At 45.9% G+C, this 16859-nt stretch overlaps 1 protein-coding gene across 1 annotated transcript in view; it reads left to right on the forward strand.

Moving 5' to 3' along the window:
* The window catches only part of CCN4 (cellular communication network factor 4), a 39922-nt gene extending 23063 nt beyond the window's left edge, over positions 1 to 16859 (forward strand). The window contains exons 9-11 of the mRNA XM_058443683.1: positions 5666 to 5926; positions 10505 to 10698; positions 12540 to 16859. Of these exons, the coding sequence (XP_058299666.1) occupies positions 5666 to 5926; positions 10505 to 10698; positions 12540 to 12839 (755 nt within the window). The 3' untranslated portion in view covers positions 12840 to 16859. The remainder of the gene's footprint in view (positions 1 to 5665; positions 5927 to 10504; positions 10699 to 12539) is intronic.

The following is a 16859-nucleotide window of genomic DNA, read 5'->3' on the forward strand; positions in this document are numbered from 1 at the left end:
GGAAATGAGGATCTATTCCTTTAACAAGACTCCCAGGTGGTTCTCATGCATGCTGAAGTTCAAGAATTGCTGCTAATATACTCAGTCATTTGTTTCCTCCCCATAACCCAGGTAGGGAAACGTGGCCTGGACTTCTTACACTAGAACCACCTCTAGTTACATGAGCCTGTCTCATAATTTATTCCCCCTGTGAAAACCGTTCTTCAAGGTCATTAAAAAGATAATTCTGTTCACTGCCATTGCATTAATCTCTAAAGCTGTATTGAGATCTTGTCATCTGCCAGAGGCACCACTCATTTATAGACATTCTGTCATGGATCCAAAGATTGTGTGAACCCAGAAACTGCCTGTCTTGCCTGCCTTCCCCACCAGTGGCCTGGAAAATCCCCTTCCCTGTCCTCCTCACCCCCTATCTCTGCATCTTAGGTCCTGCCTTGACCCAGTACAGCCACTTAACTTCCCAACACCATGGGCTTCTCTGTACTTCCTTTCCTTTTATTTGAAAAAACAAAAACTGTAGGCCAAAGGAGATTGTAGTAGATTTTACACCTACCAATGGTTCCCTGGTCATGAAGTTTTGCAAGCATTGAGATAAATAAAGCTAACCAGGAGCTATAGAAATTCTCAGAGGCTTCAAATGTTCATGTCCATTTTCAAATTCCAAAAGAAAGCTATCATAAGCTTCATAATAAATTTTTTAAACATATTTAATACTAAATTTTTTCATTCAGATAGTTTCTTACCCACCCATTACACTACACACACACACATACACACACACAGTTACATATATACACATCACATGCATATATGTGCCCATATGTGCACACACACACAACTCACTAGTGCTCTATTGAACATGTTCCCAGAAGTGCTACCATAGTGTCTGAATTCACGAGACCCTAATGCAGGAAAGAAGAGAGCGTGGGGTCTGCAAAAGAATACACCTCTGGGCCAGAGGGTAAACAGAACAAAGGGTTCCTCTAAGAAACAATCTTTCCACAAATGGTCAGCTAAGCCAATGGACATTTCCTAGGACAGGCTAAATCTGTCCTTGAAGATTTGCATGTAATTAGACCAGAACAAGGCAGGTAATAAAAATGAGCAATTGCAACCCTGGCTTATATAACTCAAACAGAGTATGATGGGGTCAATGGCAATCTGGTGTGTGCAAGCCCTGGCTTTCAGAGATCACCCAACTGGGCCCAGCCACTGTGGCCAAGCAGAAAAAAGCTAGGTCTTGTTCAGCATGCTTAGTTTTCAAGAGAATCTAGGTATATAGATTTATGTATGATTTGTAAACATTGGCAATGCATTCAAAAATATTTTTAAAACCACTCTGTGGGCCAAACTAAATACATCTGTGGGCAGAGGGTGACCTCTGAGTTACATCGTTTGGCTATTTCAGTTGCACAAACACTACTCTACGTTTAAATGAAGCTGGGTCAGGCCTGAGGGCAGTGTGGTTTGGTGGGAGGATTATGATATTTACAGGCTGACACACTTGGGTTTTAGATCCTGGCTCTGCCACTTGCTAGCTACGTGACCATGTGCACATCACTTAAGGAACTTGATAAAGCCAACCTCACGTGGTTGTTGCAGAATAAATAAGGAAATGCCAAAAAAAAAAAGTGATTGGCTGCTCTTGGCTTGGCTTGCAAGGAAAGTTACCTCAGTCTTATTCACGGCCACCTTTAGAGGAGGGAGCAGGTCTAGCTCCTGGCCTAGATCCCCCATAGTGAAGAGTGAGGGAGTAGTAAACTCATGCATGCTCTTTGGACCTAGGCAACCGAGCTGGAATCCCAGCATCATCACTCACTAGTACTATGATTTTAGGTAAACTACTTAGCCTTTTAAGTCTCAGTTTCTTCTTCAAGGAAAATGTGACAAAGAACGTTTATATCTCTGGGTGGTTGGAATGTCAAGTGCCTGCTACATGGCAGGAGCTGAATAAAGAGTAGAGCTCACCCCAGCTCCCATCCACCCATCCCTCCATTGATTCTTCACACAACAAACATAGGTAAGGCCGCAAACACAAACAGAGCTACAACAAGGCGTGGCCCACTGTCCCTGCTGACAGCATGAGCTGAGGGTCCATGGGAGGTGTGGGAAGGGAGGGAAGGCCCCGAGGGCAGAGCAAGTTGACTTGAATTCCTGAAAGTGCTTCAGTAACAGGAAAGCTAACTCGATCACACCTGCACTTGCAGATCTGAGATTAGACAGGAGGTGGTGAAGGAAACCCAGCTGGCTTCACCATCTCGCCTTTGATTAGTTAGAAAGTGAATGAGTCAGCTGACGGGACCATCTGCAGCCATCATGCATCCCACTAGCCTGTGGTGGGCAGGCTGGTCAGAGCCAGTAGCAGCATCTCGCTTCCCCATCCAAAGCTCCAATGAGAGAGACTGGAGTGCCTTCTAGATGCAATGGTTTCCTTTTTTTTTTTGAGACGGAGTCTCGCTCTGTCGCCCAGGCTGGAGTGCAGTGGCGTGATCTTGGCTCACTGCAAGCTCCGCCTCCTGGGTTCATGCCATTCTCCTGCCTCAGCCTCTCCGAGTAGCTGAGACTACAGGCGCCCACCACCATGCCCGGCTAATTTTTTTTTTTTTTTTTGTATTTTTAGTAGAGATGGGGTTTCACCGTGGTCTCGATCTCCTGACCTCGTGATCCACCCACCTCGGCCTCGTGAAGTGCTGGGATTACAAGCGTGAGCCACCGCACCTGGCCAATGCAATGGTTTTCAACCTTAGCTGCAAACAGGATTCACCTGGGGAACTTTAAAAATATGGAGATCAACAAAAGAAGCATACTGACACCCAGGTCCACCCCCATATTCTGAGGCCTGGCATGAGGATCACAATTTTTAAAGCTCCCCAGGTTCCCCTGGGGTTCCCTGTGCAGCTGGTGGGGAGAGCCACTGTGCTGGGGACTCCGGGCATCTAGCACTGACCTCTCCCTCCAAAGTCTCCACATGCAGGGGCAGAGTCCCGGGCTTAGCCCACTCCCTTCTCCACACACACACACACACACACACACACTCTCTCACACACACACATACACACACACACACACACACACACACACACACACACACACTCTTCCCGGAGAGACAGCATGCAGGCAGAGGCAGGGTGACTCAGAATGCAAAGATGAGTGATTCACCCAGCGCTTCCTCTGCTTTTTTTGCCTTCCTCTGTCCCCTCCTTCACTGGTGTCTGGTGGCAGGAAATGGGCTGTGGAGTCAGGTCTCCTGGGTTTGAGTCCCAGCTGTATCATTCACCAGTTTCGTGACCTTGAACAAATGAATCATTTAACCTCTCTGAGAGATGTCCTGTCCATCAAAGGAGAAAAATAAAACTGTCTTCATGAAGTCATTGGGAGAACTGAATGAGATAATGTATCAGATGGTGCCGGGCACTAGATCAGAGGGTCAGTTGATGTTAGCATCTTTCCTTTCTGCACCTCCTGCACGGATAACTGCACCCCAAGAAAAACAGTAGCCACAGCAAGGTTCACACAAACCGGGACTCTGCTTCCTGCTGTGCTCACCTTGGACACAACATGTCTTCACCTTGCTGAGACTTTGTTTTGCTGTATATAAAGACAAAGATGATAATGTGATAGTGTTTCTGTATAGAATAAAATAAGTAATGCATTGCGCAATACAGAGGAGACCCAGTATCCAATAACAGAGACAGTACTTCGAAAACCTTCATGCCTACTACACATTAGGATTATTACTATTATTAATAGCCACCTTCGGGCAAACCCTGAAGGACAGAACTGTTGGCCCACTGCAGATTCCAAACTGCTCCTCCTTGGGTGGCCACTCATCATGTCCGGGGCTCTCTACCTGCATTTCCAGAAGCTGTCCTCCAGAGACAGCATGGTGTCAGGGATGACATCTGGCCTAGAAGTCCCCAACTCTCCCTGGAACTCCATACTGGCATAACTAACTCCACATGGCCACTTGGTTGTCAACCATGCGTCTCGCTTGAGGACACTTGAGTCCACCCAACCCAAACCCTGCTTGTCCAAGGAGGACAGAGCATCTTCCTCCTTCTCGACTCCTCTCTTCTCCCCCACACAGTCCCTCTGTCAGTAAGTCCTGGCAGCTCTCCTTCCAAATCTGTCTGGAAGCTGAGCTCTTCTCTTTCTGGCTTCAGACCGCTCCCTGCCACCTGGGCCTCAGGGTGGCCCCCCCATGCTACCTTTGCCCTCTGATCTGTCCTCAACTCAGCACCAAGAGTGCTCTTGCAAAGCGCACTTTTTATCATTCATTCAGCAGTTGCTTACTGAGCACCTACTATGTGCTAGTCTCTAACAGCTTTGCACTTCCTCTGACCTCCTCTCCTTCCCTTTTCCTTCTTGTCTCCCCTCCTCAGACCTCTCCCACAGCCCAGGCTTGCTCCCACCCCTGGTCTTTTTACTTAAGTGGGCCCCTCCCTATGTGGAAAGCTCCTCCCCCAGCCCCTGGGTGGGCTTCCTTCCTCACCCCCTTCAGGCTTTGCTGAGCATCGTCACCCAGTGAGGCCTTCCCCATCCACCCGATTTAGCCCTATTCCCGTTTGCGCTGAGAATACTCACCAGCAGCACTAGAGGCTGCAGCATTTACCCCAAAACAATTTTGCCACAAATATTTCACTTTTATTATTCTATTCACATCATTCTAGAATACCAACTTTGAAAAACAAAAGATATCATTCTATTTACAGCATTATGTCTTTTTAGTAGTGGTATTTCCATTTACAAAATATAGTAATTCTCGATCACTGAAAATGTCAAATCCTAGAAAACCCAGCATTCCTATGCGTAATTGTTCTTCAACAGTTGGCTGGGATTCACTTGATGAATCTGATTTTTCTGAAATAGATTATTCTGATGATTCAGACAATTCTGATGTTAGTTCTGTTTAGAAAGAACTCCAAGAAACAGTTTTTATATTTTATTTTTACATAGAAAATCAGTCAGATTTGCTTCAACCTCAAAAAGCATGTTTATGTAAAATTAAATGAGCTCTGGCAGCTAGCTGAAGTTTTTTTTCTAAACAGGGAAAGGGTTATTAATAAATTTGCAACTGTCTCCCCCCCTCCCAACTTCCCCTCCCTGCTCCACTTTTCTCCCAGACACTTGTAACTGCCAACATTCCATATGACCTTTCCACAGCATAAGCTCTTTGAGGGCATGTCTTTTGTCTGTTTTGTCCACTGTTGAGTCCCCAGCACCTAGAAGGCTCCATGAATGTGTACGGAATGAATGGAACACGTGTTTCGAAGTGTTCTGGCTTTTTTTACAAGTCGGTCACCTTCAGAACCATGAGCCCTAACGGCAGGTCTTTGTCAGTACCAGGCTTTGTGCCTGGTGCTGGGGACCCTGCAGGGAGCAAGCCAGCCAAGTCCCTCGGGATGCTGCATCCTTCCACTCCCCGAGTGCTGGCTGAAGCTATAAAGGAACTCCTGCACTCCCTTTGCTGAAGTCCCACCAAACACTCAGCCCTGCCCTGTGCGCTCTCACACCTCCCTGCCTTTGCCTTTGTGCCTCTGTTCCTCCTCCATGCTGGGAGCGATCCTGGGATTGGGGCGTGGTCCACATGGAGCCCCTATAAAGGCAGCTGGGCCAGCCAGGGGCACCAAGGCCACTGGGCCTGACCCGCCGCCTGTGTTTGCAGAGGTGGTCGGTGTGGGCTGCGTCCTGGACGGGGTGCGCTACAACAACGGCCAGTCCTTCCAGCCTAACTGCAAGTACAACTGCACGTGCATCGACGGCGCGGTGGGCTGCACACCACTGTGCCTCCGAGTGCGCCCCCCGCTTCTCTGGTGCCCCCACCCGCGGCGCGTGAGCATACCCGGCCACTGCTGTGAGCAGTGGGTATGTGAGGACGACGCCAAGAGGCCACGCAAGACTGCACCCCGTGACACAGGAGTCTTCGGTGGGTGTGAGCCCCAGTGGGCTGGGGGTGGGACCCTACAAATGGGTTGTGGACCCTCCTGGAGCTCTGACCACCATAAAATGACTCATTCCCCAGTCCACTACCTACTAGCTTTGTGACCTTGAGAAAGTCATACCTCCCCTGAGACCCTATTTCCCCATGTGTAAAACAGAAATAATCCCATCTGTCTAGTCTGTCCTGTGGGATCCTCCCAGCATAAAATGAGCAGTGCTTTGTAAAGAACAAAGCCCTAAAAGTGCAATCCATTATTATCCTCCTAAAGAGTTAGGGATGGGTGGTGGAAAAAGGGTAGGTATGTGGGTACCTGAGGAGAGGAGGTATGAGCAAGAGGAGATGGGTCTAGTAGAAGCTTCATGATGACTTGGGGCTTCCCCCTTGCTATGAAGATGGGTAGGCAGGTGAGATTTCAGCCAGGTAACCCAGATAACGGGAAGCCCTGGAAAACGATGGTGGGGACAGGCCCAATTGTTTCACTGCTGCTTACTGGAATCTAGCCCAGTGCCATACACTTAGCAGGTATCCAATTAATGTTTGTCATACTGGTGGGTGGGTAGATGGATGGATGAATAGACAGATAAATAAATGGATGAATAGATAGATGGGTGGATGGATGGATGGATGGATGGATTGGTGAAGAGATGGATGGATAAATAGATGAATGAATAAATGGATGAGTGGATGGATAGGTGATGGATGAGTAGGTGGATGATGGATGGATGGATGGATGGATGATGAATGAATGGGTGGATTAATAGATGGATGGATAAATAGATGTATGTATGAATAGATGGGTGGATTGATGAGTGGATAGATAAATTGATGGATAGGTGTATAAATAGATAGATGGGTGGGTAGATGAGTGGATAGATGAATAGATAGATGAATGTATGTATAGATGGATGGATGGATGGATGGATGGATGGATGGATGGATGGATATATGTATAAATAACTAGATGAGTGGACGGATGGATGAATGGATGGATGGATGAATTGATAAATGGACAGATGGATGAATAGATAGATGGATGTATAAAAAATTGGATGATTGGATGGATAGATGATGTACAAACAGGTGAATGATGGATGGATCAATTAATGGATGGATGGAGGATGGATGGATGGATGGATGGATGGATGGATGGATGGATGGATAGATGTATAAATAAGTAGACGAGGGGACAGATGGATGGGTGGATGGATGGATGAATTGAATGGATGGATGGATGAATAGGTAGATAGATATATAAATAAATGGATGATTGGATGGATAGATGGTGGACAAATAGGTGAATGATGGATGGATCAATTAATGGATGGATGGAAGATGGATGGATGGATGGATGGATGGATGAATGGGTGGGTTGATAGATGGATGGGCTAATGAGGATCTGAACTAGGGCAGTGGGAGTAGAGGCAGTGAAGAAGCAACAGACACAAGAGGCATTGCTTGAGTAAGACTGAAGGTCTTAATGTCAATCTAATGCATGGGGTGAAGAAGAAAGAGGGACAGAGGCTAACTCCCAGGGCTTGCCATTGCCTAGGATCAAATACAAGAGAATGAGCACATTTGGGCCAAGGGAGATCTACTTTGTTTAAAACAGACTGAGTTTAAGGCAGAGTGCCCTGCCCACAGGATCTTTTGAGGAGCTTCCAGTTTATCTTTATGGGGAGGAAGGAGACGAAATAGGACAGCTCTGAAGTCATCTGCTTGGAGCTGCTGGTGGTGATGGCTGGGATGGCCTCAGGGTAACATCCACAGTGAGACAGAGGGGGGCCTGAGGCAGAGATCTGGGAATGCTGACATGTGAAGGGTGAGCAGCATAAGAGGAGGCATGGGGAAACAGAGAGGAGGGTTGGGATGTATGAAGAAAACCAGGAGCATCTGATGCCATGGCAGGCAGCAGATGAGGACATTTCTAGAGGAAAGTGCTTACGAGGCAAGCAGTAGAGAGCAGTGGGAAAATGGCAATAGAGTGGGGAGTTCTAGAAGTATTGGTAGTTTTTTAAAAAAAATTATATATGCTGAAGATTGCTCAGGGATGGTGTGGGGCAGGATTTCTCAAGCTCGGCACTGTCAACATCTTGGATGAAAGAATTCTTTGTGGTGGGGTTGTCATGTGCATTGGAGGATGTTTAGTAGCAATCTAATGCATGGCTACTAAATCCCAGCAATCTAATCCCTGGCCTCTACCCACTAGATGCCAGAAACACCTTCTCCCTCAGAGATATGACAACCAAAATCACCTCCAGACATTGCCAAATGCACCCTAGGAGACACAATTGCTAGGTGGAGAAGCAGTCCAGTGAGGATAGGAGGAGGCGTCGAGGAAGGCTTTGTCCCCAGCAGCCCCAGGGCAGCAAGGCAGCTGTCCCACCACCACCTCCCCAGCAGGGCCACACGAGGGTCACGGGGGGAGCAGGGAGGCAGAAGCTGTCTGCCATTGTGTGTGTGGCCCAGTGACCCCATTCTGACCGAGCACAAGCGGAGCCCCTGCCTAGCCGAGGTGACCCAAAAACCAAAGCCTCTTTATCCTCCTGGGCAATTCCCTCCCCACCTCCTCCCAAGAGCAGCTCCAGCTCCTGTCAGCCCTGCCCCTCCTGTCCTTGGATGTCTCCCGTTTCAAGTCTCTCCCTCTCTCACTCAGTGATTCCTGCATTCATTCATCAATGTTCCCTGCACACCTATAAGCTTAGAGGAACTGACTTACCTTTCCTCTTTCTCCTTCTAATCCTAAGTAGATTTCTCTTCTTTTCTGTGTTTATCTTTTCCTGTCTTTTTCCCTCCCCTCATTCTTTTTATTACCTTTATTACCTTCCCCCTGTTTCTTTCTCTCTCTCTCACACACACACACAAACACACACTCTTTTTCTCTGTCCTCCTCTCCTTCTTTCTCTCTCTTTTGTCTGAGCTTCTATCTGTCTTTCCATCCCTTCCCTCTCTGCCTGTTCCCTCCTCTCCTCATGCACATGTGCGTTTGGATGGGACAGGCCTCCTCTCCACTGCATCTTGTACCATCTTTCTGTAGGCAGTTCTGTCTTAACAGCTTTTAGCCTGCTTTGGTCTTGAGCTCCCTACCATTTTCCATTTTTCAGATAGTTAGAGAGCACCTACTATCTTCTAGATGCAGGAGATACATGCATCAATAGGACCATCCAAGAGTGGGTAGTTGAGTTGGCTGACAGTCAAATGACCACACAGACTCACATTAACTAAGGGCTTTAGCTTACTAAAGGCTGGGAACAGCTTGGGTGCTTTCGTAGGCATGAAGTCATCTTTTCTATCATGGCACTGGAAAGAGATGCTGTAGCCAACCCTATCTGCAGGTGGGGATTCTGAGGCAAGGAGGTGTGAGCTAGCTTATTGGAAGTTACATAGCCAGCAAGTAACAGTGCTGCCAGTTGAACCCTGGTGATTTGACTCTGAAGCCTGTATGTCCTCTTTTTTCTTTCTTTCTTTTTTTTTTTTTTCTTTTTTGAGACACAGTCTCGCTTTTTAGACCAGGCTGGAGTGCAGGGGCGCAATCTCGGCTCACTGCAACCTCTGCCTCCCAGATCAAGCAATTCTTGTGACTGAACCTCCTGAGTAGCTGGGATTACAGCACACGCTACCACGCCCGGCTAATTTGTGTATTTTTTAGTAGAGATGGGGTTCCAACATGTTGGCCAGGCTAGTCTCAAGCTCCTGACCTCAAGTGATCCACCTGCTTTGGCCTCCCAAAGAAGCCTGTATGCCCTCTTACCCAGTATGCCCTCGGCATCACTGAGACAAAATGTTAGGTGCTGGGATATAGCCACTTGCCTTTGAACTTCCCTCAAATAAACTTTCTCTCTGCAGAGGCAGGAGAATGTCTTTTAAAACTCTTATTCCCGGTCAGGCGCGGTGGCTCATGCCTGTAATCCCAACACTTTGGAAGGCTGAGGTGGGTGGATCACCTGAGGTCAGGAGTTTGAGACCAGCCTAACCAACATGGTGAAACCTCATCTCTACTAAAAATACAAAATTAGCCAGGCATGGTGGCCCATGCCTGCAATCTCAGCTACTTGGGAGGCTGAGGCAGGAGAATAGCTTAAAACCCAGGAGGTGGAGGTTGCAGTGAGCCGAGATTGCGCCATTGCACTCCAGCCTGGGCAACAAGAGTGAAATTCTGTCTCATTCTTTCCAGTACCTAGCAAGTTGATCATACAGTAAAATCTAGCCTATGTTGTTTGCCACCCCAGGGCAGGTTTTATTGGGTGGGTTATCTAAGATCACACAGCTTGTAGGTGGTAGAGCAGAATTTGAACTTGGGTCCACCTGTCTCTAAAGATGGGTTTCCTCCCATGCTTCCACACTGCCTCTCTTGATCAGAAACATACAAGGAGCTCAGAACATGTCCTCTACTCCCTGGGTACCTTTGCTGGTTAGAAGCCAACTTGCTGTCCTGTGGGGAGGGATAGCCAATTTCTCTCTGTTCCCCAGAGTTCTGGGGGAACCCCAGACCTTAGTGTGGTAAAGGTGAGGATTGGGTGCTGGTGGGAGCTGTAGACTCATGCAGATTCTGGTCCCCATACACAGATGCTGTGGGTGAGGTGGAGCCGTGGCACAGGAACTGCATAGCTTACACAAGCCCCTGGAGCCCTTGTTCCACCAGCTGCGGCCTGGGGGTCTCCACGCGAATCTCCAATGTTAACGCCCAGTGCTGGCCTGAGCAAGAGAGCCGCCTCTGCAACCTGCGGCCATGCGATGTGGACATCCGTACACTCATTAAGGTGGGTCCAGAGCAGGGGTGGACGTCTAGACTTCACAAGCAGAAAAACCTGGGTTTGAGCCTGGCTCCTGAACTTCCTCGTTGGGAGCATTTGTAAAGTGGGAATAGTTAAGATCACCTGGTAGGTCTGGTGTGGCAGGTATTTCAGATAATGTGGGTCACCAGATTGGTGCATTGTGAATTTCAGTCAATGGAAGCTTTGGTAGGTATCATATTATTAGAATCAGGATCACTCCAGAGAAACCTCAGGGACCCTCAAGAGTGATCTTCTATAATGATTCTGAGGGATTCTTACCAATTTCCATCCTCCCTTCACTCCTGTGCCAGCCCACTCACACACAGCAGCCACACTGGTGATATAGAGAGCACTAAATAAGGCTCAGGACCCCCAGAGTCAAATGTCTACTTGCATTAATTGCATGTGACTGTGGCCAATCTCTGCTCATCACTGAGCCCCCATTCCCTCATCATTAAGATATTGGGGTTGATCTCTGAAATCCCTTTCAGCCTTAAGAGTCCAAGATAATTAAAATAAAGCATCAAAGAAAATTGGGCCACATTAGTTTAGCCCCAGTCTCAGAGTTAAAAGTGGATCTGATTTATCTAATTCAAGTCCCCCTCACTCATGCCTTAGAAGTGGTCAGCCTTTTGTCACATGAAAAACAAAGCAAACAAAACAAAAAATTCAACGGTTATTCCATTTTTGAAATGCTGATGGTTTCTTAGGGATGTTGAGGACAGGGTTGCCTCCAGTGTAGAAAAGACAGCACAGCTTCCTGTGATCCTCTTCAGACATCCAACATCACTCCCCATCCCCTAGACATCTTCTCCAGTCATCTATATATTGATCAACTGGATCCATTTTTCTTCTTCCTTCTCCTTCTTCTCCTCTTCTTTCTTCTTCTTCCTCTCTGATTATTTTTCCCTGTAATACTAGCTTTTGTATTTTCTGCGCTTGGTATACAGTAAGCATTCCATAGACGTCTCTTAACTGAAAACGTACATGGAAAAGGTACCAGCTGCAGAAGAATGACAGCAAAGGTCCTAAGCTGAGTGAGATGGCTCTACCATTACTGGACCATGTAATGCCAGTCCAAGCCAATTTTGATTTCCAACCAATTTTTTTTCCAGAATTATGTGCCCTCAGAGGGTTTCCCAAATTGGGCAAGCTTCGTGCCACCATACAGCCTAGATCTAGCATACTGTTTACCCAGTAGACCCTAAGAACCCTCAATCCAATGGGTTTAGTAAGTGCCTACTCTGTACTAGGCATGGAATTATACCACAGAGACACAGAAAGAACAGCAAATCTCAAGTGGCCCATAGCCCAGTGGAAGGTAGCGTTACCTTTAAATAATGTCAATCCATTTGAATACGTTGAATATTAAAGGTATGTGTGAAAGGCCACGAGAGGCAAAGGCAGGCAGGGAGGCTAGGACAAAGCGTGTCCCCTGAGTGTGGAGTCCCGATGCCAGTTCTGCCACTAGCTAGCCAGGGGAACTTGCTTGGATGAAGGAGCCACATAGGCTCCCCATGTTGGTGAAACCATGATGAATGACTGGCCATAGACAAGACAAAAATGCAAGACAAAAGAGAAACTGCAGGCTACGAGATACAACCCAAACAAAACATTTTCCTCTGTGGTCCTCCATTTATCCCTGTGTGGTACGCTGGATCTCACTGTGTTTGCTGTTGTCCCTCCTTGCTTGAGGATGCTGTGAAGCTGAAAGTAAGGTGGAATGCTCCCACATAGTGAGAAGGGAAAAACTGGGGGCTCAGGGGAAGAAGGTGGTTGTCCATTCTCTGAGCACCCCCACTGAAAGCTCCTTTCCCTTCCTTCAGGCAGGGAAGAAGTGTCTGGCTGTGTACCAGCCAGAGGCATCTATGAACTTCACCCTTGCGGGCTGCGTCAGCACACGCTCCTATCAACCCAAGTACTGTGGAGTTTGCATGGACAACAGGTGCTGCATCCCCTACAAGTCCAAGACCATCAACGTGTCCTTCCAGTGTCCTGATGGGCTTGGCTTCTCCCGCCAGGTCCTATGGATTAATGCCTGCTTCTGTAACCTGAGCTGTAGGAATCCCAATGACATCTTTGCTGACTTGGAATCCTACCCTGACTTCTCAGAAATTTCCAATTAGGCAGGCACAAATCTTGGGTCTTGGGGACTGACCCAATGCCTGCGAAGCAGTCAACCCTTATGGCCAATAACTTTTCACCAACGAGCCTTATTGTGTCAATTCCCGCTCACTCCTTGTTACACTGATCTGGACCCTTGACCTCCTTTTCTGCCTCTAACCACCCAAATGACCCATGATGGTGCTGCTCAGGCCCATACTATGAGTTTTCTCCTTGACATCATTCAGCATCTACTCTAAAGAAAAATGCCTGTCTCTAGCTGTTCTGGACTACACCCAAGCCTGATCCAGCCTTTCCAAGTCACTAGAAGTCCTGCAGGATCTTGCCTAAATTCCAAGAAATGGAATCAGGTAGACTTCTAATATCACTGATTTCTCCTTTTGATGCCAAACCACAAGACTCTTTGGGTCCACTCAGATGGATAGATGGAATTTGGAAAAATAGAATAATCTATAATTTGGAGCCTGCCAAGAGGTACTGTAATGGGTAATTCTGATGTCAGCACACCAAAACTTTCCTGATTCCAATTATGTGTGCACCCCAAGGTCATCAAACATTTGCCAAGTGAGGTGAATAGTTGCTTGATTTTGATTTTTAATGGAAAGTTGTATCCATTAACCTGGGCATTGTTGAAGTTAAGTTTCTCTTCACCCCTACACTGTGAAGGGTACAGATTAGGTTTATCCCAGTCAGAAATAAAATTTGATAAACATTCTTATTGATGGGAAAAGCCCCCAGTTAGTACTCCAGAGACAGGGCAAGGTCAGCCCATTTCAGAAGGACCAATTGACTCTCACACCGAATCAGCTGCTGACTGGCAGGGCTTTGGGCAGTTGGCCAGGCTCTTCCTTGAATCTTCTCCTTTGTCCTGCTTGGGGCTCATAGGAATTGGTAAGGCCTCTGGACTGGCCTGTCTGGCCCCTGAGAGTGGTGCCCTGGAACATTCCTCTACTTTTACAGAGACTTGAGAGACCCAACTGCAGACCACGCCAGACCCACTGAAATGACCAAGACAGGTTCAGGTAGGGGTGTGGGTCAAACCAAGAAGTGGGTCCGCTTGGTAGCAGCCTGGGGTGACCTCTAGAGCTGGAGGCTGTGGGAATCCAAGAGCCCCCATGCTCAGGACACATCTATTGCAGAGACTCATTTCACAGCCTTTGGTTCTGCTGACCAAATGGCCAGTTTTCCGGTAGGAAGATAGAGGTTTACCAGTTGTTTAGAAACAGAAATAGACTTAACAGGGGTTTAAAGCTGAAGAGGTTGAAGCTAAAAGGAAAAGGTTATTGTTAACGAATATCAGGCTATTATTTATTGTATTAGTAAAATATAATATTTACTGTTAGAATTCTTTTATTTAGGGCCTTTTCTGTGCCAGACATTGCTCTCAGTGCTTTGCATATATTAGCTCACTGAATCTTCACGACAATGTTGAGAAGTTCCCTTTATTATTTCTGTTCTTACAAATGTGAAACGGAAGCTCATAGAGGTGAGAAAACTCGACCAGAGTCACCCAGTTGGTGAGTGGAAAAGTTAGGATTCAGATCGAAATTGGACTGTCTTTATAACCCATATTTTCCCCCTGTTTTTAGAGCTTCCAAATGTGTCAGAATAGGAAAACATATTGCAATAAGTGGCTTGATTTTTCAATGTCATTTTTCCCACTTATAGTCCTTCTAGCTCCTTTTCAAAAGACAAGATTTTCTGATTTTCTGATAATTTAGGTGCTTAAGCATCCAAAATACATGGGACACACAAAAACCCAGGAATCCCCTGTAGCTTATCCCCTCTTTCCCATCAGAACCAGCTCTCATCACACATTTAAAAGATGATTCTGTTTACCCAATGCTGCATATTGAATGTTTTGTAGTTATTCACAGGGAATTCTTGCAGTGTGCAGACAGATTCCTAAACAGGAAAAGGACTGGGAATATATCCTCCTTACTGTGACCTCCCCAAAACCTAGTCCAGTGCAAGGCATACAGTGGTGCTCATTAAATACTTGATGAATACAGGAAGCTGTGCATGTGTTCCTACTTTTATTCAAAGCTCTCCCAAAGCTACATGAAAATAGGATTTTAACAGTCAAAATTTTATATTAAGTGCCTTAGCAAAAGAGACATTTAATATTTTAAAGAAATACATATGTATGCATACATATATTTGCGTATGCATATGCAAGAATTCTTGTATAAAGAGAATTCACTCCATGAATGATCTCTTCTGTAAGTCAGTGTGAATCATGTTAGATTTTCTGAGAGTGAAAACACCTGCCATCTACAAATTACAAGGCTGGATAACAGCTCACTCCATTTGAAATTCAGTGGAAACCCAAGAGCTAGGTTCTTACTGAATTTGCATCTCAATTTGGGAAACTGAACTTAGCATTCAAAGATCATAGGAAGTCTGGTTGGAGAAACTAGGGATTATTCTGGCAATGGGTGGAAGAAGGTGATCAGAATAACCCGGTCGCCACTGGTTTTGAGAAATGGAAATATCTTATGCAGACCCCAGAGGGCAAGTCTCAGACATGGGTTGAAGCCATGGAGAAGGAAATTTGGATCCAATGTAATGAAGCTCTTTCTAACAGTCAAAATTTCCCTGCAATGGTGTGGCCCGATTCAATAAAAATTAAGAAGAATAAATATAATGGAAAAAAATCTTCCTTGATTGTTTACTTGGTGCCAAGCACTATGCTAAGTTGTTCATTATCTTATTTAATTGTTACAGCAATTTTGAGTATGCATCTCTTCACCATTTTATAAATGGAAAATCTGAGACTCAGATTTTCTGAGAAGTCAGCCCCCAAAAAGTTAGAGCCCAAACACCAGCTTATTCTACCAGCCCCTTCTCTTGCGGAGGCCTCTAGAAAAGATCTGAATGACTCCCATTGGAGAATCACATCTACAAGGGGCTTCAAATAGACCAAATAGATCATCACCTCTGTGGTCCCTTGTTAACTACATGATCTGAGACAAAGGAAAGGTACCTTAAGGGTTAGTTAACCTTTGCTGAGGAAATTTACATTCATACTTAGAGTGAATTACTCAGGTGTGCTTAGGTGTGCAAAAGGGAGGGAGACCTGAATTCACCAAGTTAAATCTTGCTAAACCTTATTATAAGCACTTGAGCGCTTAGCATACACCAAGCCTTGTGGAAGGTGCTTTCCTGCCATATCTCAGTTAATCCTCACAGCAAACCTACAGAATATGGCATTATCATCTGAGTCTCACAGAAGTTTAATCGTTTACTTAAGATCTTACCAGCTAGTGAACAGCAGACCAAGACTGGAAACCCAGGATAGTCTGATACCTGAGCCATCTCTTCCTGTGCTACACCTAGTTATTCTGTCCCCCAAATCAAAAGGCATGACCTTTATAAGAGGCGCTTTACTGACAATAGCTGTAATTTTAACTTTGAAAATGATTCAGAATTATCAAAGACAGTAGATTCAAATGATATGATTGTCTATAATCTTGCTAGCCTTGTACTGTGTGTCCATAGCAATTACAGGGAAGTAATCTAGCTCCTGACTATTACGTTGAACTATGTCACTGCTTTTTACAAACTTGTCTTGATGCAAAGCAGCCACAATGATAACCTTGCATATCTGGGAATCACAACGGTCAACTATGTATCTCTGTGTGTGTATATATGTGTATGTATATATCTATTTTCAAACTGTGATTTAATATTTAAATATTCCTACTGCCATTTTTGTGACTGAAAAACTACACATGAGGAAACATCTTAGAATTTTCCAATAGAGGAAAAATAACACTTGGGCAATCTGTCATGTTTCACAACAGTCGTCATTTTTCTCATGGTTTGTGTAGCGTGGAAAGTGTTTGCTCAATGTGAAGGGTTTTCATTGCTCAATTTCTCTGTGTAAGGCTTTTCCTTAAGGTAATAAACCATCAGCAAAGTCACGTACTGGATTTGGTGGCTTTTCTTGTACAGGCAGTTGTTATGAGACGATGATGGAGCATTCAGCATGGGTTCAATAAATGTGCAGATGGTGGAAA

Source organism: Hylobates moloch, unplaced genomic scaffold (genome assembly GCF_009828535.3).
Source record: "Hylobates moloch isolate HMO894 unplaced genomic scaffold, HMol_V3 SCAFFOLD_9, whole genome shotgun sequence".
In the NCBI taxonomy this organism is placed as follows: domain Eukaryota; kingdom Metazoa; phylum Chordata; class Mammalia; order Primates; family Hylobatidae; genus Hylobates; species Hylobates moloch.